Source organism: Mustela putorius, unplaced genomic scaffold (genome assembly GCF_011764305.1).
Source record: "Mustela putorius furo isolate JIRA1106 unplaced genomic scaffold, ASM1176430v1.1 tig00000196_pilon_pilon_pilon, whole genome shotgun sequence".
In the NCBI taxonomy this organism is placed as follows: Eukaryota; Metazoa; Chordata; class Mammalia; order Carnivora; family Mustelidae; genus Mustela; species Mustela putorius.
Genome location: NW_025421310.1, coordinates 11506769 through 11529827, shown reverse-complemented (window position 1 = coordinate 11529827; position 23059 = coordinate 11506769). Strand labels below are relative to the sequence as shown.

The following is a 23059-nucleotide window of genomic DNA, read 5'->3' as shown; positions in this document are numbered from 1 at the left end:
CTGAGGTACAGGCACTGTGGGGCAGGGAGGTAGTGGCCTCAGTGGAGGCACAGGGCAGCTCTGTTCTGAGGTGTGGGGGATGTGGCCAGGAGCCACGTGGGTGCTGACCCGTCATTCCTGAGCACCCCGTCCGCAGCTCTGGCCCTCGCAGGGCCTCTGGCCACCTCCACAGCCGCCTTGGGCAAACAGGGCTCTTCCGACCGCCCTGGCCTCTCCCTGCCAACTCTTAGCGCAGGTCAGTGCCGCCAGCAACAGACGCAGCCGGGAGCCAGAGAAGCAGAGCCTCGGCCTCCCCCTGCACAGCGCTTCCACCTTCCCAAGCCTCCATGTTCTCATCTGTGAAGTGGGCGGCAGGCGGCTGATGGCGATGTCTTCGGGACCCTCCCCTCTTTGCCCCGAAACACACGCAGGCCCTGCATTCCTCCAAAAAAGTTGTTTTTGTCTTTTTTAAATAATGTGAAAATGCCACGCGAAGGTTTGAACTAGAGACCCCTCCAGGGGCCAGGCTGGGGCGGGGAGGGGAGACGCGAGATGGGGGTCCAGGTCCCCGAAGCCTGCAGCCCCTCTCTGGGGCCAGGAGTGGGTGAGGAGGGGGCCTCCGCTGTGCCGAGGGGCTCCAGGCCCGAAAGAGTTCAGTTCAGTTCCGAGAAAGGCGGCTCTTCAGGGAGGGGTGAGGGGCTTTCCTGCCTCATTTGGCACCGAGGGGGTCGGGGGGCTCAGGGGAGCCGTCTGGGGGGCTAGGGGGTGGGGGGCCAGGGCCTCCCGTTTGGCACATGGTGGGGGAGGGGGAGGGCCCAGCCTCAGGAGCCTCCCCAGAGGCGGTGTCTGTGGTGGTGGCAGTGGCTCCGTCGTCCACAGAGGATTCTACTCTCAACCCCTCTTCTGGGGGTGCAGGGGGGTGGGGTCGTCGGGGAGTCAGTTCTCCACGGGGCCTGAGGACAGAGGAAATGATTTACTGGGCAGACAGGCTCGCAGCTTCTGTCTCTCTTGGAGTGAAAGCCAAGCCCTCACCAGGACACACAGGGTCCCCCACATGACCTGCCCTATCCCGTTTCTGTCCTCACCCACCCCATCCCCCTCACCCCGTCCCCTCCATGGCCACACTGGCTTCCTTGCTGTTTCTCCTGGGCTCCAGGGCCTACCCCAGGGCCTTTGCATGGTAGGGTCCAGTAGACAAGGGGTAAGTGGGCAGAGCCCCACCAAGCATAGAAGTCCATACGGAAGGGGGGCCCAGCCTGCAACCCCCGCCAGGGTCTTGGGAGACAGAAAGGTCAGCAGCCTCCCTGCCCCGCCGTAGCAGAAGCATCGGCCGAGTGAAGGGATTTGGGCTTTTGCACAGTTGGACCCTCCCTTGCCTCTCCTAGTGATTAAAGGTGAAGTCATCCTGGCACGCTGGTCCCCGCTGCTCTCAGCCCTGACTCACCCCTTGGCCGTGTCTCATGCCCTGGACCCACCCCACTCTGTCCTCACGGGGGCCTCAGAGAAGACCTCTGAGAGGAAGTGACATTTGAGGTGAAATCTGACGATGGAGCCAAGTGAAGAGTGTGCCCTTGGCCCTGTCCTTCCTGCCCCGAATCCCAACTTACTCTCCTCTCCTTCCTGGACGCTGGTGCCAGCCTCCTGTCCAGCCTCCGGTTGGATCCCTCACATGGCCCCAGAGGGGTCTTCCTGCACCAGCGGCTACTGCTGCCCTTCCCCTAATCACAGCTGGCCCATGGCTCCCTAGTGCCTCCTGGACAAAGTCCCTCTTTTCAGCCCACCCTTAAGCCCTACAGGGTCCGCCCTCTCCCCCTACCCTCCATTCCCCCCACTCCCTAAGTAGCCCGCAGATGCATCCACTTGCCTTCTGTTCCCTGAACTGGCCAAGTTCTCTCTTGCCTCAGGCCCTTGGGCAAGCTGTTCCATCTGCTAGCGTGCTGTCGCCTCCTTCCCCTTCACCTAGTTCATGACGGCCAGCCCCTCGAGTACTTGATGCAGTGGCATGGCCAAACTGACGAAGCCCTTTTCCTTTGTCAGCTGCTTCTCCAGCAGCCCTGAGTTTACACTTATTTCCCATGACACTGTGGGGGTCAGTGTCTGTGGGTGGGGTAGGGTGTTGTGGGGCTCATGGACCTTGCTCAGCACGGAATCCCGCATGCCCAGCCCAGCACCCGCACTTAAGCAATGCTCAATGGGTATCTACTTCGTTAAGCGCAGTGAGAGCTACCAGAGACCACCGCGCATGCGCATGACCAGTCTGTGGGGCTGTGTGTGTGTAGGATGAAACTATGCAATCCCCTCAATAATTTTGGGTTAGATCCTGGGATCATCCCCATTCTACAGATGGGGACACTGAGGCACAAAGAGGGAAAGTGACTTGCTCTAGGTCACCGAGTCGAGGACAGGCAGGGCCAACAACTGGATTCGGGCACAATTTGGGGGAGCAGGAATGCTCCTACTTTCCACCTTCTCAGCCCTATTCTCGGGAGCATGTGCGTCTGCTCAGGCCAGCGCAATTTCTGCATCCAGGGGTATTCTCTAGAGCGGCAGCAGGGGGCAGCAGAGAGCCCAAGTCGCCGTAGGAGTCTCCCGGCTCAGAGGTGCAAGCACAAAATAGGGCCTCTGTAAGGGCCTTTTACTGTTAGTAGTAATGCCGTTGTTGTTATTGCTATGGACTTCCTGACCATGTTCTCTCTGCTCCAGTTCAGCTAACTAGCTCTGGGCACACTGGTTTTCTCTCCCTTTGTCGGCCTTTGATCAGCCTGTGCCCCCAAACAGACGTGGGATCAGGATCTGACAAGTGCCAGGCAAGAGACTGGGCAAAGATGAGCCAGACTCTGAGGGGATCCTTACAGAAGGGGAAACTGAGGCTCAGGGAAGGGGCGTGACTGCCCTGGTCTATCCGTTGGATAGACCTGGTCTGAGCTGGTTCCAAGAGTTGGGTGGGGGTTGACTGAGAGAAGAAGGGGGGGAGAGACTGAGGAGAAAGAGACAGGTAAATTCAGGGATGGGGACAGAGAAAGAGAGGCAGAAGTGGGGGCAGGCCCGAGGGTCTGAAGCACTGTACCTGCGGGCCGGGCGTCGGGGGCCCGGGCGGGGGGCCCCGGGGTCTCCAGCGCAGGCGAGACGGAGAAGCGGGAGAAGCACAGGGGGGGGCCTGGAGGGGGGAGGAGGGGGAAATCCTCCGCCCATTCGAAACTGCCTCCTAGTGGCGGGAAGGGGGTGTTGAGAAAGAAGAGGAGAGGACGCGGTCAGACCCTCCAGGCACTTCTGGAGCCGCTCACCTTCAGCTCCAGCTGTCCAACCCCGCCCCTCCACAGGCACCTGTCTCCAGCAATCTACACGGTGGACAGCGCCCCAACTCTGGCCCGCCTCCAGACCCCGCCCCAGCTCCGCCCATTCAAGACCAGCCCCACCTCCAGGACCCGCCCCGCCCCTTACCAAAGCCGCTGTCGTTGCTGGGAAACCCATCTCCGGGGGTGGCGGGGTGGGGAGGCGTCGGGGGCGCTGGGGGCGTTGACGGGTCCGTGTCCCCCTCGGGGGGGCCCTGGACGCTCAGCTCGTTGGTTGGCGTCTCCTGTGCAGGTGGATTAGGGGGCGAACCGTCACATGCCACCCAACAAGCAACAAAGCCCGCTAACACTTCTGGGGCTTCAGGTACCCCAATTTACAATCGCAGCCTCTGACGAGGTGGCTGGAGGCCCTGATCTGCCTTCGAAACCTCAGGTCAGCCTTAACCCCACCCCGGCCCGAGGCTCCTCCCCTGGAGTCCCGCCCACGGCTAAGCCCCTCCACCGCAGGAATTCTCTCCTTGCTCCTTAACGCGACGCTTTCGTGGGAGCCCCCTAACCCAATACCATCTCCATAAGTCCCGCCTTGTCTCCATGACCCCTAACTCCTTTCGATATCTCGGCCACAGGCGTTCAAGTTCGGGGCGCAGAACTACCTACTCTTCTGGTCCTCCAAACCCTTCTACCATCCTGCGCATCCCGACCTCCCCCGAGGCCCTGAGCCCCGTACTCGGAAGTGGCCCGGCTCCAGCCCGCCAGACCCTGCCTTTGCTTCAGTGGCCCAGGACCCTGTTCATGACTCTCATCTCGGGACCTCATCCCAGTGTGCCCCGCTCCAGGTTGACCGAGATCCATCCACACCCATCTCGGCCCCAATCCACAAGCATCATCCCGCCTTTCCTGTTTCTTTTCAGCACGATGCTCTCAGTCTTAGTTACTCTTAACACAATGCTCAACCCATCTCTCTAAGCCCCACCGCAGTTTCTTAGCTCTATCTACCTCTGAACCCGCTCCTGCACTTTCTATCTTAACACTACAAGCCGTTTCTCTTATGCCCTACCTGCAGCCTCGCCAGGGCCCGCCCCTCGTGGGTAAAATCCGTTTCATCCCGAGCCGGCCCCTTAGCCTCTACCACAAGAGCGCAGGTCGACAGAACCCGCCCCAAACTTCACTTGGCCCCGCCCCCGCCGTCTAGACCACGCCCCAATCTCCTCAGCACTTTCTCCCTAGCCTCTCCGGACTCCTCCCCGACCACCAGGTATCTCCTCACCGTCCTTCCAGACCCATTTTCACCCTCCAGCCCCCCCAACCGTCCAGCGTCCTCCCCACAGGACGCACCCTACCCCTCACTCCATGCCCCGGCCCATTCCCCAGACACCGCCCCCACACCCAAGGTCTCCAAGACCTGCCCTGATTCCCCAGCTCCGCCCTCGGCCAGCTGGCCCCTCCCCGCCCCGCCCCCGCCCCCGGCAGCGCACCTGGTCGAAGAGGTAGACGGTCACGTCCCCGTGGAAGGAGACCATCTTGCGCTTCCTCTCCAGCTCGCTGTCCTCGGGCTCGTCGGCCCCGCGCGGAGACTTGAGCAGCCCCCGCAACGGGCGGGCCGCGTCCGCGTCGGCGCTGCTCACCACGACGGGCACCGGGGCTGCCCGTGCCCTCCCGGGGCCCCGCGGCCCCGCCGCCGCGCCCGCTGCCACCGCCTCCTCTTCCTCCTCCTCGTCCTCGTCCTCGTCCTCCCCGTCCTCCTCCGCCGGCCCCGGCGACCCCGCCCCGCCGGCCTCCCCGCCAGCCGCCCCGGCGTCCGCGCCCTCCCACGGGGGTCGCCGCGGGCCCGGCCCCGGGAACGGCGTGAGCGTGAGCGGCGGCAGCGCCAGAGAGAGCCGTGAGAGCTTGGCTGCGAGGGGAGAGACCCGGTGAGCCTCTGCTCCCGGGGAAACTGAGGCATGCCCTCCTGCCCTGCTGTGTATCCTCGGGTAGTATCGGGCCCCAGTATGGGCCTCAGTTTCCCCTCTTGTGAAGCAAAGGGCTGCTCTGGGGCCTTTCTCCACGCAGAGTAGGAGAGATCTTCCCCCTACTCCAGGGGTTAACCCCTCTCCATGACTCCCCCAGAGTCCGCATCACAAAGCCCCCACTTCTCTCTGCGGCCCAAGGCCCTAGTGCCCTGGCCCCGCTGATTTCTTAGGGCTCTGTTCCTCACCTCACCCAGCGAGCCACTTGGGCCACCTCCCTATTGCTCCCACCTCTGAGCCTTTGCACAGGCTGTTCCTTCTGCCCAGAAGCTCCTTTTCTGGTTCAAGTCCTATTCAACCCCTAGCTCTGGTCTGGGCTTTCAAGCCTTCAGAGTTCTCCCCAAAGGTCAGGCAAGGCCACCAGCTCTGCACCCCCATAGCATCAAGCTGCTCCTTCCAAGCAGATGAGCTCAGTGTGTAGCTGAATTTCTGTGGTCATGTGATTCATGTTTGCCTTGCCACAGAACGGACTTGACTCGGGCTCGTTCTGGCTGCATCCCCAAGCACCCAGAAGTACTCAGGCAATATTTGTGGGATTAATGAATGAATGTTCTGTGCTATGTGATGTTGACCAAGGTACTTTCCCTCTCTGGTCCTCAACTGCCAGACAAAACTGGAGTGTCTAATCATCTCAAGGTTTCTTTCCCCCCACTTCTAAGACTCCCTGATCTCAGCCTGCTAAAAAGAAGGTAAGGACTCCAGGTCCCTGGAGGAGGAAACCTGGCTTCAAATCCCAAGCCTACTTGCTCACTTTTTTCCCCCTGGGCAAGGAAATCCACCTCTCTGAGTCTCTGTCCCCTCACCAGGAAATTAACAGGGGCCACTCATTCCTCCATTAGTGCACCAGTAAATGTGGGACAGGCCCTGTGGGGGCAAGGGTGGGGATGACAAGAGGGTCAAGGCAGAGCAGGGAAAAAGACTGGGTGTGGATGGGGTCGCTCTCCTCCCTTCGTTCATTCCATCCCAGCTTCACTGGCCTCTTGCTTTTCCCCAAGCATGCCAAGTTAGTGCCCATCTAGGTGCCCCCCACCCAAAACACCCTTCCCCCAATGACCACCCAGCTTACTTCCTTCACATCTGCTCAAAAGTCACCTCCTTGAGGCCTTCCTTGACCATCCATCTCAGGGCGATGGGTTTGGGGGCTGTGAGGGAGCTCTCAAGGAGCTCTCAGGAAGGACAAGGTGATAGCCTTTGGAAATCAGGAAGGCTTCCCAGGGAAGGGGAAATTTGAGTGGGGTCTTGAAGGATAAGTAGGAGGTCATGCACTTTTTTTTTTTTTTTTTTTAAGCAAGCTATTCCCAGCATCTTCCCACCCAGCAACACCCTCCCGGTGCCCCCCTCCTCCCACAATCCTCTGAAGCATCTTAGCTGCTCATCCCTTGATATTTTCCTGCTGTCTGGAGCCCTTCCTGACACAGCTGGTCACAAATTCCCCACAACAATCTCAAGGAAGGGATAGTGTTCTAATACCGTGGGCTCAAAGGAAGGAAAGTTCTGTGCCCAGCCCCCTTCTGGACCTTTCCCTCAGAGGATACCCTTTCCCTCAAGGGGGGCTGTGAGATTACCAATATAAACCAGTGGCCATTTAGAACTTTCATATCACTACGTAAGGAAATCAGGCCTCTGGGTGATTTGGGTAGAGCCACAGCCCCTATGCCCACCACTCAAGAGGGGCCATTCATCTTTCTCTTAAATCAATCCCCCTCTGCAACAAAAAACACTTTCTGTGTTCCTACCAAAACTCAGTTTCCAGAAAAGACATTTCTAGTTTTCAGGTCACCCATAGCATGGGGTAGGGGGGCGCTGGGTGTAGGGCAGGGCAGAGTCTGAAATTCCCTGGGCCCTGGCTTTGGGTAGCTTGGGCCTGGCACAAAGAGAAGGTAAGCATGAATTGGCTTCAACCATTAAAACACGCAGAACTTCGGTTAAAAAGGGAAAAGCAGCCATGTGGCAATGCCAGGTGGGCATTGCTGGCTGGAGGTGGAAAGCGGCCGCATCTCTTTCAACTCCCCACCCCCTCTCTCCTGGATGGCTTCCTTCATTTCCCAATACTGTCTGGCCCCCATGGGCATCTGAGTTTGAGACCCCCAAGTCTAATGGAATTGCAAAGGGTCTTCGGAAGTCCTAATATTTTGAAGCCACTCAGCCCTATTAGGAAGATGAGTTATCCTCATCATCTGTCTTTGGAGGGAAACTGAGGTACACAGAAGTAAGGTCATTTGTCCCGGGCCACAGAGCCCAGATCTGAGCCCAGGTGGGGAGGATCCAGGACCGGCTCTCATTATGGTCAGCCTGACCTGTCTGCTCCCTGGCAACCCGAGATCCTCAGCTCAGCCATGTCCCTCGGAAGGAGCCAGGCCTCGACCCCCCAACCTCGCTCCCCTGCTCCCAGCAGCCTCCTCCTCACCTTTGATCTGCTCGCTGTTCCCCTGAGGAGGTCCCAAGTCCAAGAACAGTCGTGGCATCTCGGGGCCCTTCCTCTCGGGTTTGGGGGGGTCCCCGTCTGTGCTGGGTGCTGTGTCTCCGCCGGCCCTGCTGTCTGGGGCCCCGGGCTCTGCCTCGGAGGAGGCCACCTCCGGCCTGGCCCTCTGCGGCGCTGGCTCCGGCCTCCTCGGCTGTGCTTCCGACGGCGGCAGCGGCGGCGGCAGCTGTGGCCTCGTGCTGTCTACCCATCCGGCCTTTGCGTCCACGCCGCTTCCGAGGCCGCCGCCGGGGGCCATCCCCGTGCCCACTGGGGCTCGGCCCCCACTCCCGAGGTCCAGCCTCCCAACCCCGGGGGCTCTCGGTGCCCCCCCAGTCTCGGGGGCTCTCCTCTCGGTCCCGGGTTCCAGCACCCCGCTCCTGGGGGCTGGGCCAGTGGGGCCAGGGGCTGTCTCCCCGCCGTTCCGGGACAAGGCCACTGCGCTGGGCTCGAGGGCTCTCTCCAGCGAGGTCTCTGGGGCTGGCACCCCACTCTCGGGCACCTTCTCCCAGAGCCCTGGGGCTCTCCGAGGCCCAGTCTCTGGCAACCTCTCCATGTTCCTGGGGAGTCTCAGGCCCCCATTCTCTGACACCTTCTCCTCGATCTTTGAGGGTGTCAGTCCCCCATTCGCCAGCACTTTCTCTTCTCTCTCGGGGGACCTCAGCTCCCCATTCTCCAATACTTTCTCCTCCCTCCTTGGGGGTGTCACCTCCCCATTCTCCAGCACTTTCTCCAGCACTTTCTCTTCTCTCTCTGGGGTCCCTGGGCCCCCATTCTCTGCCACCTTCTCCTCGATGCCCAGGGCTCTCTGGCCCCCGTTCTCCAACACTGTCACCCCGTTCATGGGGAGGCTCGGGTCCTCGTTCAGGCTTGGGGCTTTCTTCCCGCTGCCCAGGACTGTGGGGTCCCTGCTCGGGCCCTGGGCTTTCTCTCTGTTCCCGGGGCCTCTCCCCACCTTCCTGGGTCCCGTCTCTCGGGGGTTTGCCCCCTTCTCCCCCAGGAGGTTCCTTGTCACGTCCTCCCGCAGGGACATCAGCAGCTGCTCGGTGCTCACTTGAACTACGAAGGTCGGCTTCTCCCGGGTCCCCGGCAGTGGGTGGGGACCCGGGTCTGGGGGTGGCCGGGGCGCTCCTGGGTCGGGGGGCTCGGGGGGAGCCCGTGGTCGAGGGACCCCTTCCTCCTCGGCTCCCCCCCCGCCTGGGAAGGCTCCCTCGGGGGAAAAAGGGGTCTCGGTCTCGTAGCCGCTGTCCCCCGGCTTGGGGCCCGGAGACGACAAGCCTGAGCCGGGACTGGCCACGGCTGAGGGAGGGTCGGGGGACACGGCTGGGTCCGCGGGGACCCGGGGAGGTGGCGGCGGGGGGGGGGGAGCGGGAGGTGGCCCCCGCCCGGGGTACTGGGGCGCCGCCGCCCCCATAAGGGGGTCCAGAAACTCGGGGGGGGCCGAGGTGGGGGGGGCCAGGGGCAGGTCGGCTAGGGAGCCCCGCTCTGCCCGCAGGGACGAGTCGTCCTCTGGGGGATGGGGACAGCCAAGAGCGGGGTGGCCCCCCCAGCCAGCAACGGCTTCCCCCCGCTCCAGGGGCAGGCAGGAGCAGGCCCCCTCTCGGCTGCATAGGGGACAGGGTAGGGGGCCCCGGCGGCTGGGGCCAGCCCCAAGGCTGCTGCTGTCTTCCCCCGGGGAGCTGCCCTCCTCCTCCTCCTCCTCCTCTTCTGCCCACGGGGCGGTACCCCGCTCCCCCAGCACCTCGGCAGGGTCTCCCGCCAGGGTCTCCCCGGCACCTCGGCCCTCGGGGTCCCAGCCGCTCAGGAGGAAGCTGCCTGATGCCGAGGACTGGGCCGGGAAGGGCCGAGCTGCAGGGAAGAGCGGGGAGGCCCAGGTCTCGGACACCAGCTGGGGGACCTCGGAAGGGGCCTGGGAGGCCTGAGGGGCAGGCACTCCTGGGTCCAGAGGGTCCCAGTCATTGGGAAAGAGGGGCTCGGGCGGGGAGCCATGCTCCTCGAGGCGGATGTAGTACTCGCTGCTCACCGAGGGGCTGCGGGCGCTGATGACCGGCAGGACGCTGGGCGTGGACAGCGCCTCATAGAAAGGGTTGGAGGGGTTGGCATGGGGGGCCGGGGGCGCGGATGCTGGCTGCCAAGGAGGTGCCCCCCCACCGCGGCCAGCCCCCCGCCGCGCCTTCTCCCACAGGCACTCAAGGTTGAGGCCACGGCTGCTCTCAGTGACCGTGAGCACATCGTCAGGGTCGGCCCCGGGGAAGCCATCCAGGAGGGGGAATGGGGAGGAGAGGGTCCCCGGGCGGGGTGCACTGTGCTGCGGGGGCCAGGGCCAGGGGAAGGGACCGTCTCGGGGTGGGGGGGGTGGGGGCGGGGGTCGTGGGGGACGCTCAGAGAGCAGGTAGGTGAGCTGCAGCTGAAGATCAGAGGCCGAGGGGCGCTGGGCAGGTGGCCGCCAGCAGGACTGCAGGATATCATACCTGGGGGAGGGGGAGGCACAGGTGAGTAAGGTAGAGTTGAAGGTGTGTGGAGGGGGCAGGGAGAGACCCAGGGCATGTGTATGACAGATGGGGTGGTGGAGGGAGGGGTCCTGGGGGGGGACAGACAGTAAGGCAGATGTAAAGAAATGATAGCTAGGCGGCCTCCTTCTCTGGGCTGTGAGTTCTGGAATCAGAGACAAGCAAGCGGCAGGGGTCTTTCAGCAGTGGAGAAACTAGGGTTCAAGTACCAGTCTTGCCTCAGGATTGCCCCTTTCAAGGGGCAGATACCTCCAAGCAGAAAACAGGGGTGGGGCATAGCGAGTGCTGAGTGAGGCTGGGGGTGATGTGCCGAGAGGTGAGAGGCTCTGGGACATCCTGGGGTGAGCTGGGAGGGTCAGGGGTTGGGGGTAAGGCCCTGCCCTCACCAGTAGTCTGCATAAGGCAACTTGAGCCTCGGCCGGGCCAGCTTGACGTGCTGCTGGCGGACCACGAAGGCGAGGACCTCCTCGTCTGACAGGTGGCGGTAGGGCTGTGCCCCAAACTCAAAGAGTTCCCACAGGGTCACCCCCAGGGACCTGCGGGGAGCAGAGGGCATAGAGAGGTCAGAGCCTGGCCCTGCCCCGCCTGGGGGCCTCCCCTCCGGCCTCCGTTTCCACAGCCACAGGACCCGTGACCCTTCCCCCTTCCTCGCCGCCCTAGGCTGCACGCGGGCACCAGGGCAGGAGGACCCTCTCACCAGATGTTGCTCTCGCGGCTCTGGTCCACCACCATGAAGGTCCCATGCAGCTCCCCAAGGAGCTCAGGCGCCGCCCAGCGCAGCGGGATCCACAGGCGCTCGGGGGTCAGGTAGTAGTCCTCCTGGGGGGCGGGCCGGAGCCGGGTCAGGCGGGTCGGGGGCCTTCCCCCGCCCCCCGCCCTGACGGAGGGCAGCCCCCACCTTGTAGTTGCTGTGGGCTAGCCCATAGTCTCCGATGCGCACGGTGAGGTCAGAGGTCAGCAGGCAGTTGCGCAGGGCCAGGTCGCTGGGGGCGGGGCAAGGACGTGAAGCTAGACGGGGGACAGCCTGAGACCGACTGCCCGCCTCGCCTGCACAGCGCCCACCTTGTAGGCTCCGCCCCTTCTCCCTTCCTTGCTTTTCTCCTCCCCTGCCCCGCCTCTCCATGCATCTTCCTCTCCTGACTCCTCCCCTCCCCTCTGGCTCCTCCCCCTCTCCCCTAAGACTCCTCCTCTCCTGATTCCACTCCCCTCTCCTGATTCCTCCCGCTCCTCTTCCGACCCCTCCCCTCCAGGTTCCTCCCCTCCTGACTCGCTTTCTCCCGTAGTTGAGCCCCTTCCTTGCGGCTCTGCCTCCCACCCTCGCCTGCCTCCTTTAAGTAGTACCCCACACACACTCTTCCCCGCGGCCCCCCCGGCAGCCACCTGTGCACGTAGTTGTGGGAGTGGAGATGTGCCAGCCCGCGGGCGATCTCCAGGCCCATCCTCTGCAGTGTCCGCAGGTCTCGAGGGGGCAGCTCAGGGGACAGGCCCTCAGGGGGTCTCTGGGCCCGGAGGTAACGTTTCAGGTCCCCCTGGGAGGGAGGACAGGATGGGGTCAGTACGACCCCCCCCCTTCCAGGGATCCACTCATCCCACCTATCCGAGGTGAGGATGGGGGGGCGGCCTCTGCACGCAGGGGGCAGTCCCTCTGAGCCTGTTTCCCCTGAGGCTTAAAAGGGCACAACAAGAGAACCCACCTCGCATGCTAGTTGACTGCGCCAACCGAGCGAGCGCTCTTCCACAGTGAGCGCTCAGGAAACGTTAGCGCACGTCGCGCGTGTTTTTGCCAAAGATGCCCAGGCCCCCAGGCTTGCTGGCAGCCCTCAACCCATCCAGCCCGCCACCCCGCCCTCCCTCCGCAGACCCTCACCAGTTGACAGAATTCCATAATCAGCAGAAAGGGCAGTGTCTCCACACAGACGCCCAGGCACTGGAGGACGTTGGGGTGCTGCAGGCTCCTGGGGTCAGGGTGGGGAGGCGGCAGGGTCAGGGCACAGCCTCCACCGTCCCACCGCAGACCCCTGTCTCGCCCCAGCCTCCCCGCAACACCAAAATGTTGCTCCACCTCCCGGCTCCCGGCCACACCCCCACACTCACGCTCCCTCAACACACAGCTTCCTACCCCGGGTCCCCATCTCAGGACCACCCCACTCCTCCCCAGTTCCCAGGCCAGACCCCCAGGTGCCTCCTTGCCCTCCTGCGTCTTCACCTCACCCCCCCACCCCCCCACCCCCGCACACACCCCCTCCCCCAAGCCTGGCTGGAGCTTCTTCATCTCCTGGCCTCTCTTCTCAGCCTCCTCCCTGCCTCCCGTCTGTCTCTGACATGCCATTCGCTGCACAAAGCCCTCCGTGGCTCCCGATCACCCGAGGACGGAGCAAGTCTTGATCCTGGGTGTGTCCTGCCCTTCCTCAGCATCACTTGTCCCCACCACGCCCCACGCATCTCCCCAAACACACAGGCACCCACTGAGACCGCAGGCCTTTGCGGTTCTGCTTCCACTCAGCAGTCCTCCTCCTCCCTCAGTCCTCGGCTTCAACATCATTTCCCCAAGAAACGTCACCGCCCTCAAGCCCCCTCTTTTAGCCTCACACTGTGGGTAAGAGTCAGGCTGGGGGGCAAGGGGAGGGTTGAATCCTGAGTCCACTTTTTTTTTTTTTTTAAGTCATCTCTACCCCAAACGTGGGACTTGAACTCATGACCCCGAGATCAAGAGTCGCATGCTCTGGGGCACCTGGGTGACTCAGTGGGTTAAGCGACCCACCCTTGATTTCAGCCCAGGTGGAGATCTCAGGGTGGTGGGATGGAGCCCTGCATCAGGGCTGAGCGTGGAGCCTGCTTGGTATACTCTGTCCCTCTCACTCTGCCCTTCTCTGCTTATATGCTCTCTCTCTCTCTAATAAATAAATCTTAAGGAAAAAAAAAATAGAGTCAGATGCTCCACCCACTGAGCCGGCCGGGCGCCCCCTGTGTCCACCTTTGGCAGGTGTGTAACCCCAGAGAAATAACTTCACCTCTTCCTGCCTCAGTTTTCCTCAGCTGTAAAATGGGCACAGCTGTAGTAACTCCCTCAGACAGTCGTGAAGAGGAATTTCATGAGACCAGGGAGAAGCTGCCACACAGTGGACGATCCTTGCTATTATTACGGCTTTTCCGTTCCCATGTTAACACACTGTTTGATTCTCATATCGCCCCACATTTTCCTGCCTTCCCACCTTTGCAGCTGCTCTTCCCTCTGCCTGGAACATGCTTCCCACCAGGCCTGCGCCACCGATCCCTCCCAGTCAACCCCGCCTCCCCCAGGATCCTCCAGAGCTTTCCTCCTGGCACTTGTCAGTCTCTGACATTTTCTTCTTAAAATTTCCTTCTTCATTTGTCCATTGCAGATTTCCTCCACTAGGGGGGGAGCCCTGCTAGGACAAGAATTTGGGGACTTTCTGTGTAGGTGGCTGTGTCCCCAGTGCCTAGACGGTGGGGGCGGGCGGGGTGGGGAGGTGCAATGAAAATGGGCCCAGTGAAGGCTTTTGTCCTGATTCCCAGCCTGGGGGTCTGGAGAAAGGTGAAAACATGCCCGGCTTTCAGGGTATAGTGAGAAATTTTCCCACTCGGGTCGGGCCAGGGGCAGGGGCCACTGGTGTGCGGTGGGGCTGGTGCCCAGCCTCACCGCCCGAGTTCCAACCTTCTCCACCTGGGAGGACTGTGCCTCGCACCCCTGCCTGGTCACGAGACCAAAGTGGTCATAAATTGCTCGGTGTGTCCTGGGGACTTGAGGGACAGCTGGAGCTCTGAAGGTGGGATTTAGGTTGGCAGATATGGAGGAAGGCTTGGACCCCTACTATTCTGAGCCCAGGCTGGCCACTTCTGCTATCGGATCCTCTTCTGTCACCCCGGTGGGCAGGATGGTGTTTCCCATTGAATCCAGAGGAAATAGAGGCTCAGAGAAGTAAAGCGATAGGCCCAAGGTCACACAGCTGGTAACAGTGGTTTTGTGGGGACTTGGTCCCAGGTTGCTGGCTCTCTGAGTAAGCGTCTACACAGGGTGGAAGGACGCCCCCCATTCCGAGCTGCCAGTGTCATCCTGCGCTCTCCACCAGAACCTTCTGCGAAGGTGGAAATGTTCTAGATCTGAGCTGTCGCACATGGGAGCCACTGGCCATATGTGGCTACTAAGCCCTTGCGATGTGCTGTGTGTAGCTAAGGAAATGAATTTTTCATTTGATTTCATTTTATTTAACATAAATTTAAATAGCCATATGTGGCTAGTGTTTGCCAGCACGGGTCTAGGGAGAGGCAGGCAAACAAGCCAGCCAATGAAATACGTGTTAGGAAGAAAATGAACGAATTGGTGTGATGGAACAGCCAAGGGCCCTCCTTACATGTGTGTGTGTGTGTGTGTGTGTGTGTGTGTGTGTGTAAGGGCAGGCCTTTCTGACCAGGACCTGAGGAGGGGAAAGGAGCCCACTATCTGAAGCTGGGGGTGAGTGAGCCAGGAGTGATATCCTAGTCAGAGGGAACAGTAAGGACAAAGGTCCTGAGGCAGGAAAGAGACTGTTATGGGAAAGGATCAGTGAAGAGGCCAGGATGGCTGGGCCAAGGGGCCCAGGGGCAGGAAGGGAGCAGGGGCAGACCTTGCAGGGTGTGTGGGTTGTACAGAGGCATGGGACTTTGTTCTGCAGGCAATAGGGAGCCATGGGAGGTTGAAGAGCATGAGGGTGGTAAAGTCCGGTGTCTGTATGGCTCAGGGTATGCCTCACTTTTACAACTGTTTGAAAAAGGTTCTCCGATGGGGCAATTACTACCTCACGAGACATTTATGCAGCAAATGTTCATCTAGTTCTTATCTAGAAGTCCTTAGAGTGGAGGGGAAACCAAGCAGGGAAGGGACAGGGTCCTGCCTTCCCAGACCTAAGAGTCCAGTAGGGGTGGGAGGTGAGGTGTGGAAGCTCCTCAGGGCCATTTTGGGTCCATGATGCTTTCCTCACCCACAAGCAGGGACCTGAAGCCGGGAACAACCCCTATGTACCCAGTGCTTAACACAAAATCTCACATCCTCTCAGCTGCCCTCTACATGAGGACGTTTGGGCTTCTCAGACTCACTACCTAGATGAAGATTCTGAGGTTCAGAGTGGAGAAGGGCAGCCCTCTAGCTCACCTTCCGTGCCCTCCCCTCACCCTCATCATCCTGCCCCTCCTTTAATATATCCCTGACTCTGCCCCAAGGAGGAAGCCGAGGCTCAGAGAAGCAAATGCTGTCCATCAAGTCTCACAGCCAGGAAGAAGTAGACCCAGGATTCAAACCTGGTTTGACCGCACGCGAGACTCCTCCCACTCCCTAACGGCACCTCCCTGAGAAGCAAACCCGGAGCTTGGGGCCTCCAGGGCCCACATCCGCCGCCAGAGTCCCCGGTACCTGTAGGGCTGTGCCTCCGAGATGAATTTGCGCTGCTCCAGGGGCCCAGCACTGGCTCGGAGCTCCTTCACCACAACCTGGGCTGGGGTGTAGTCAGAGAAAATCTCTCCCAGGATCACCTGGCCAAGGGAGACCAGGGAGTCAGTGCCTGCATGTGCCCCAGGCCCAGCCCCGGGACCATCTCCACCCCGCCGCATGGCTCCAGCTTCCCCCTTCTATCCGACTTCTCCCTTCAGATCCCACCGCCCTTGTCCCCCAACAACAGATGCAGAGTGAGACTCACGGGCCCAGAGTCCGATGGATGCAGGGACGGATGGAAGGATGGACAGACGGACGCGTGGAGAGCCAGGTGGTGAGGCAGAGTGGTCAATGGAGTGAGGAGGGAGGCGCTGACTGACAGGTGTGGGGGGATGGAGCAGGTGGGAGCAGGTGAGAGGTGGACAGAGACGAGGACGCTGGGTGGGCTGAGGGGCAGGGGACAGATGAGAAGTGGTGGGAGCAGGGCGTGGGGGGGGGTGGGGGAATGGACACAGAAGAGGAGCACAGCCCTGGATCATATGGACCCCCCTCCCTCCCACCCCCAGCCCCACTCACCTTCCCAAACCAGCCACTCCCAATCTCTTGTAAGTAGCTGAGGTGCTGGCGGCTAAGGCCCAGGGGGGTGGTCATGTCTGGGGAGTGGGGAGGGGGCAAAAAGGGGAGGCCCCTTAGCCTCTCTCCCCTCCCAAGTGCCACCATCACCACCCCCTTCCAATTCAGTGAGGACTGGGGTCAAAGCCGATACCAGTCTTTTTTCATTGGCTGCCCCAACATTCCCTGATGGATCTCAGCCTCCTTATTGGCTGCCCGCAAGTTCCCGGCATCCAATCCATCCCTCCCTTTAGCGTTTCAAGATCCTGTGACTTGACTTCAACCTGCCATTGGCTGCCTTTGAGACTGAGATCTACGCTGATCTCACCACCGATTGCCCCACAAGAATCCCCAAATCTGGCTTTGGATGAAGCAATAGCTTCTACCAAGATGCTCTCTGACTCCCTATAGGCCGCTTCCAAGATTCTGCGGCTCCCACCTCTGTCTTTCCCCTTGGCTGCGGGGGACCTCAGCTCCCTGGCCCCTGAGGGAAGACTCTCGGGACTTGCCCCCTGTCCCGTGGGACCATCCTAGTCAAGGTGTGGAAGTACCTGAGTGAGAAGGCTGCGGGGCAGGCATCGGCAGGGAGACCTCAGCCAGCGGGAGAATGTAGACATCAGGCAGCGACTGTGAGGAGGAGGTCTCCTCCGCGGGGGGAGTGTACTCCCCGGAGCAATCCTCCCCTTCAGGGTTCTCAAACTCCTGGGGCCGGGAGAGGTAAGGGGTGGGAGAACACAAGGCTGAGACACGCCATCACCCTTCTCGATTGTGTGTTTCCCCGTCTTTCTGATAACTGTCCCCCGATTGATCATGCCAGCACTCCGGATTGGCCAGAACTTCAGGCCAGAAGGTGCTCTCAGACTTACTGCCTCTCTCCCCCACCAGCCACCTGGGCTCGGGGGGCAAAGGCCTTGCGGGAGTCTTCCTCCCCACTAGAACCCCCGCATGCACCTCACCTTGAAGCCGACATCACCCCGTTTGCAACACAAACAGGTGAGGAGTAGAAAGATGAAGGCCAGCAGGCCGGAGCAGGAAATGAGGACCACGGCGTAGGGAGGAGCCAGAGGGGCCCGGCCCAGGGCGAATCCATCTGTGGGCACAGGGCTGGGTTGGGGTCCCGGCTTCAAGCCCTAAGCTCCCAGAATCCTTGCCCCTCCCATCCTGTCCAGGATTGACTACAGTTCCCATAATGCTCTGCAACCAGGGACTCCTTGACAGAGGAGCCGGATGGCCTCCAGCATTGTGGGAGTTGTAGTTTAAGGCCCTCTCAGGTGGTTGTGTTGGGGGTGGGGTCCCTCCTCTCGCCCCAATCTGGGACCCCCCCCCCATCACCCCACCGCAGGCCTGGATGAATTCCAGTGAGGACTGAGGGAAGGAGGTGTCATAGTGGAGCCTGGAGCTCTCAGATTTTAAAATACACTCCAACGGACAGTCTCCTTACCCCCTATTTGGGCAAGAGGATGAGCCCCCCAGCTGCAGGCGGGGAGAAGAGTCTTTGCCCCGCGCTGGAACCCCCTCGTTACGGGGGTTGAGGCCTGTCTCTTTTAGGGACTCGGGGAGCACACATGTCCTCTGTCCCCAGCCCAAGCCCCTGTGAAGGGAAACTCCGCAAGCTCTGGGTCTCCCCCAAAAGCTAGAGGCAGCCTCCTATGCTGTGTCCCCCTTAGAAATAGTATTCCTTCCCTCTGCCCCCAATTCTCCCAGAGGCCCCGTCCTTCCCGGCTCCCTGCACACACCTGCACACACATATGCGTGTGTGCTCACACACATGTTGCCCAAACGGACCCCCTCCCCACCCAGCCCCCAGCCTTCCTCCCACAGGCCCTGCTGACAGCCGCACCGTCCCCGCGGCTCTCCAGGCCCCGGCTTGGCTGCGGGGAGACGCGCACGCAGGTGATGGAGCCGGGGCGCCGCGGACAGACCCCCGGGCAGGCCCGGGGTGGGGGTGGGGGCTGCCGGACAGCCGGATGGCAGGACAGCTGGATGGCCGGACAGACTCACCGGGGTGGGCCGGAGACGCCAGGCAGCCGGAGGCGGAGACGGCCGCGAGGAGGATGAAGGCGCCGGGGCCAGGCATCTTGTCGAGGATGGAAGGGAGGTGGAGGTGGTGGCGGCTGGGGAGGAGGGGGGGGCGGGCCCTCAGCCCCCAGCCATGGGGACCCGCGCGACCCTGGCCTCCCCCCGGCCCAGGAGAGGGGCAGGAGACGCAGGACAGGGGGAGGGAGGGGCTGCTTACTGGCTCAGGTACCCCCCTCCCCCTCTTTGAAGGGACAGACAGATGAAGGGATGGAGAGGCGGACAGAGGAGAGGAGCTGGGGAGCCAGGGTTGCTGGGGTGGGGGGGAGAGGGTAGGATGGGGGGGAGAATGAGGGCCCCGCCCCCGAGGGCAGCCAGGATTGGGGGAGCAGAGAGCCTGTCAGAGGAAGGGTGGGAGGAGGGAGGATGGAGGGAGGATGGAGCGTCGTCATGGCAACTGGCTCCCCAGTAGCATTGGCTGCCAGGAGGGAGGGGAGGAGGAGAGACAGACAGGGACCAGCAGACCCTTGTGGGGGGCGCAGGGCCCACAGCGCCTGGCCCGGACACTGCTGTGACACACTACCAGCATGGACACGTGTGCTCCACGCCGAGACGCAGATGTCGGGGAGGCGCACACAGCCCACACACGCCTGACACACGTCGCAGAGACCCTCATAGACAAGCACATCGCATACAAAGGTGGACAGCCATCGGCAGACGGGGACACGTACACGTCACACACAAAGACACAGGGACGACGGGCTGCACTGGGTACGCACCGGCCAGCAGGCCCCCGGCACAGATGCACCCCATCACACAAGAACAGAAAAGCATCACAAAGACCCACACATGCCACAAAGTCAAGCCCCAAATCCACAGACACCTACACCACAGACAAAGATCCAGCAGACCCCATGGGGGACTTGCCAAGGCACACAGTCACAACATGTAGACCTTCCACAAATGGGCAACAAAGAACACCCATCAATACCAACCTCACATACATGGACACACAGACACATCACACACATACACACAGGCATCACTTTCACAGATACACACACAGATACACACACATGACATACACTCAACACAGATAGATACACATACCATGAATATATGAAGACACACAGCAGATCAAGAAGAGACATGTATCACAAACATGACAACACACACAACACACACATATTCACAGGTACCTAAAAGATACACAAACCCACGCTTGACTTCCCTGAACACACAGACCCATATCCCATACCCAGATACGCGTGGATAGCCACAACTCACACGTGCATAGAGACACAACACATTCAAAGAATTACACGTACATACAAAGCTACACAAATCATATACAAAAATACACACAGATACATTTCTAAACATAGTCATAGGGATTATACATAAACACACACACCTCAGATACGTAGACGCAAATATACACATATCACATACTTAAACACATGGACAGACACATTACAAATACACACACGTTACACACAAGGTCACAAAGACACATTGCCCATTATTTGCACACATCACATACCTAAATACACAGGGGAACACATACCGAGATGCGGACACACACTACACTTACAGAAACGCGCACATCACAAATACCCACATTTCCTAAGAGGTTACACGGCATGACATAGCCATCGACGCCTCCTTCATACAAGATACATAATCATAGTTTATTTTATTGATTTATTCTTCTGACCATTCACTCTACGTCGGGCAGCGTTCTCAGCGCTTTACACAACAGCGCTCTGAGACGGGTACTTTGATCAGCCCCATAGTACAGATGAGGAAACTGAGTCAGGGCGAAGTGCGGTCGCCTGCCCCAGGCGGGCAGGGGCGGATCTGGGGACTGGAACCCTGTGCGACAGGCACACAGACAAAACAGACAACGACGCACACGTCACGTGCCAGGCCGCGGCCGTCGGGGGGTTCACACCCCAGCCCACAGCACGCCGAGCTGCAGACACACCGGAAGCACGATCTCCCACCCTGCGCGCGGACGTCCCCGCCGGCCGTGAGCACCTGCGCTGCGTCCCTCCCGCGTGAGGCTGGGCGGGAGCTGCGCAGCTCAGACGCAGTCCCGCGGCGCTGTGCTGCGGCGACCCGGGCCCCCCTCCCCTGCGCGCCCGCCCCGCCTCCGCCCCCCAGCGGAGGAGAGGGTGTCCAAGACCCCCCACCCGCAGGGACGCAGCGGGAACGCGCGGCTCACGCAGCCAGCGACGCGCAGCCCGCCCCATAGGGTGTGGGGGGGGGGGTCCCGGGGAGGGAGAAGGGGCGCCTCTTGGGGTCTCACTTGGGGAAACTGAGGCAGGTTCATCGCGAGGAGGAGTGGGGGTTAGAGGGCGCCGGGACCATGCCTGGTAGGTGAACTGACTAGGATGCGGGTAGAGAGAACGAAATTGGTGGCCGGGGAGGGAGCCCTGAAGATGCAATTAACTGCCCGTGTGGCTGAAGGGCACAGAACCTGGCGAGCGCAGAGGCTTACGGGAAGTGTAGTCCCAGCCCTGAGACTTGTGGGGAACGTAGTTCTGGTTCAGCCAGAAGGGCGGCTCGGGTTCAGCGCCTGCGGGAGAGCAAGCAGTAGCAGGTGCCGTTGGCTGGCTGCCGGGGTTTTTGGAAAACAGTGTGGACAGAATTGTTGAGTCCTAGAGAACAGCACAGATGGGGTTGCAGTCCTAACCCTGTCCCTGGCTCACTCTTCATTTATTGACTCCGCAAACATTTATCCAGTGCCCGTTATGTACTGAGCCAGGCCCTATGCCAGAATTTGGACTTGCAGCAAGGAATGAGTCAAACCCCTTCCCGGCCCTTCAGAGGCGGGGTCGTCACAGGGGCTTACGGAAGGTCCTCCGCTGGCGTTTGTCAAACGGTGAGCTGTGAGCCATTACTGAGGTGTGACAGCAAGCTTGGGGCTTGTGACCAAAGTTTTGTTGGGAAATAAAATAGAATAAGCTGGAACATAGCAGAGTGCCTGACCGCGTGGAGGAAATATCCACGCAGGGAACGTGGATTTCTCACGGTCCCTTGTCTGAAGCCGTGGGGCCAGGTGTGTTCTGGATGTGGGAAATAAAGCCGTTGAATATATTCTGTATATTCTCAACAGCCCCGTGTGTCTGGGGTAGACACTGCTATCATTTTAATATTTCGGCACTGAAATCTGTGGACAACCCCGATAACGGGGTGAAATAAATTTAAGATTTTTAAATTTTAGGTCAAATTCTGCCTCCAAACTGATGATCAAACTTTCTGGCTTGGGAGCTTTATTGATTTCAAAACCATCGGTGGGTTAACGGTGCTCAAAATGTGGTTCAGGGTCCCCTGGGGGTCCCTGAGACCCTGTCAGGGAATCCGAGAGGTTAAAATTCTTTTTTTCCCCTTCTTTAAAAAAAAAAAAAAGTTTATTTATTTATTTATTTATTTATTTATTTATTTATAATCTCTGCATCCAACATGGGACTCAAACTCATGACTTTGCGATCGAGGGTCATGTGCTCTACCAATCAGAGCCAGCCAGGCACCCCCCAAATTTTTTTCATACTAACATTGACACATTACCTGCCTTTCACACTCATTCTCTCCTGAGTGTAAACTGGAGTTTCAGAAGCCACACGGGGTGCGCTATTGTGAGTAAACACAAGCAGGTACAAGGAACAAATTTTCTGTGAACCAGAGGTTACAGATTGAGCTGCAAAATGGTAAAAACAATGCCACTCTTCTCACTAGTTTCTATTAGTATTTTTTTTTAAAGATTTTATTTAGGGCGCCTGGGTGGCTCAGTCGGTTAAGCATCTGCCTTCGGCTCAGGTGATGATCCCAAGGTCCTGGGATCGAGTCCCACATCCATTGGGCTCCCTGCTCAGCAGGGAGTCTGCATCTCCCTCTGCCTGCTGCTCCCCCTGCTTATGTTCTCTCCTTGTCCCTGACAAATAAATAAAATCTTTTTTTTAATGAAGTATTTTTAAAAGATTTTATTTATTTATTTGACAGAAAGAGATCACAAGTAGGCAGAGAGGCAGGCAGAGAGAGAGGAGGAGGTAGGCTCTCCGAGGAGCAGAGAGCCCAATGCGGGGCTCAATCCCAGGACTCTGGGATCATGACCTGAGCTGAAGGCAGAGGCCTTAACCCACTGAGCCACCCAGGCACCCCAATAAAATCTTTTTTTAAAAAGATTTTATTTATGTAATTGAGAGAGCAGGGGAGGGAGAGAGAACACGGAAGGAGAGGGAGGGGGAGAAGCAGACTCCCCACTGAGCAGAGACACCTTCCCCCCATGTGGGGCTCAATCCCAGGACCCTGAGATCATGACCTGAGCTGAAGGTAGATGCCCTAATTTTTGTTATTATTTTTAAAAAATTTTAAAGTTTTATTTAAGTAATCTCTACCCCCAATGTGGACTCAAACTCACAACCCTGAGATCAAGAGTCTCATGCTCTCCTGAGTCAGCCAGGCATCCCCTCACTCATTTTTTTTGTTTGTTTGTTTGGAAAACATGTTTGTATTAACATAGGTTTATATGTTAACTGCAATGGGTTCATTATTGTTAATTATTTATTTATTTATTAGCAGTAGGAGGGTGGTTTTTTTTTTAAGATTTTATTTATTTATTCATGAGAGACAGAGAGAGAGAGGCAGAGGCAGGGGGAGAAGCAGGCTCCCAGAGAAACAGAGAGCCTGATGCAGGACTCGATCCCAGGACCCTAGGATCATGACCTGAGCTAAAGACAGACACTTGACCAACT

General features: G+C 59.5%; 1 protein-coding gene across 1 annotated transcript; it reads right to left on the bottom strand.

Annotated features, from left to right (window-relative positions):
- Nucleotides 1–418: 418 nt before the first annotated feature.
- LMTK3 (lemur tyrosine kinase 3) lies at nucleotides 419–18654 on the bottom strand. Its single transcript, XM_045077085.1, has 15 exons — nucleotides 18288–18654; nucleotides 17243–17376; nucleotides 16838–16988; nucleotides 16251–16327; nucleotides 15657–15775; nucleotides 12117–12204; nucleotides 11630–11778; nucleotides 11148–11232; nucleotides 10947–11068; nucleotides 10636–10785; nucleotides 7686–10210; nucleotides 4748–5163; nucleotides 3421–3556; nucleotides 3047–3184; nucleotides 419–932 (listed from the first exon to the last, which is right to left on the bottom strand). The coding sequence occupies exons 1-15, from the start codon at nucleotides 18361–18363 to the stop codon at nucleotides 916–918; spliced, it is 4383 nt and encodes a 1460-aa protein (XP_044933020.1). The 5' UTR covers nucleotides 18364–18654; the 3' UTR covers nucleotides 419–915.
- Nucleotides 18655–23059: the final 4405 nt, after the last annotated feature.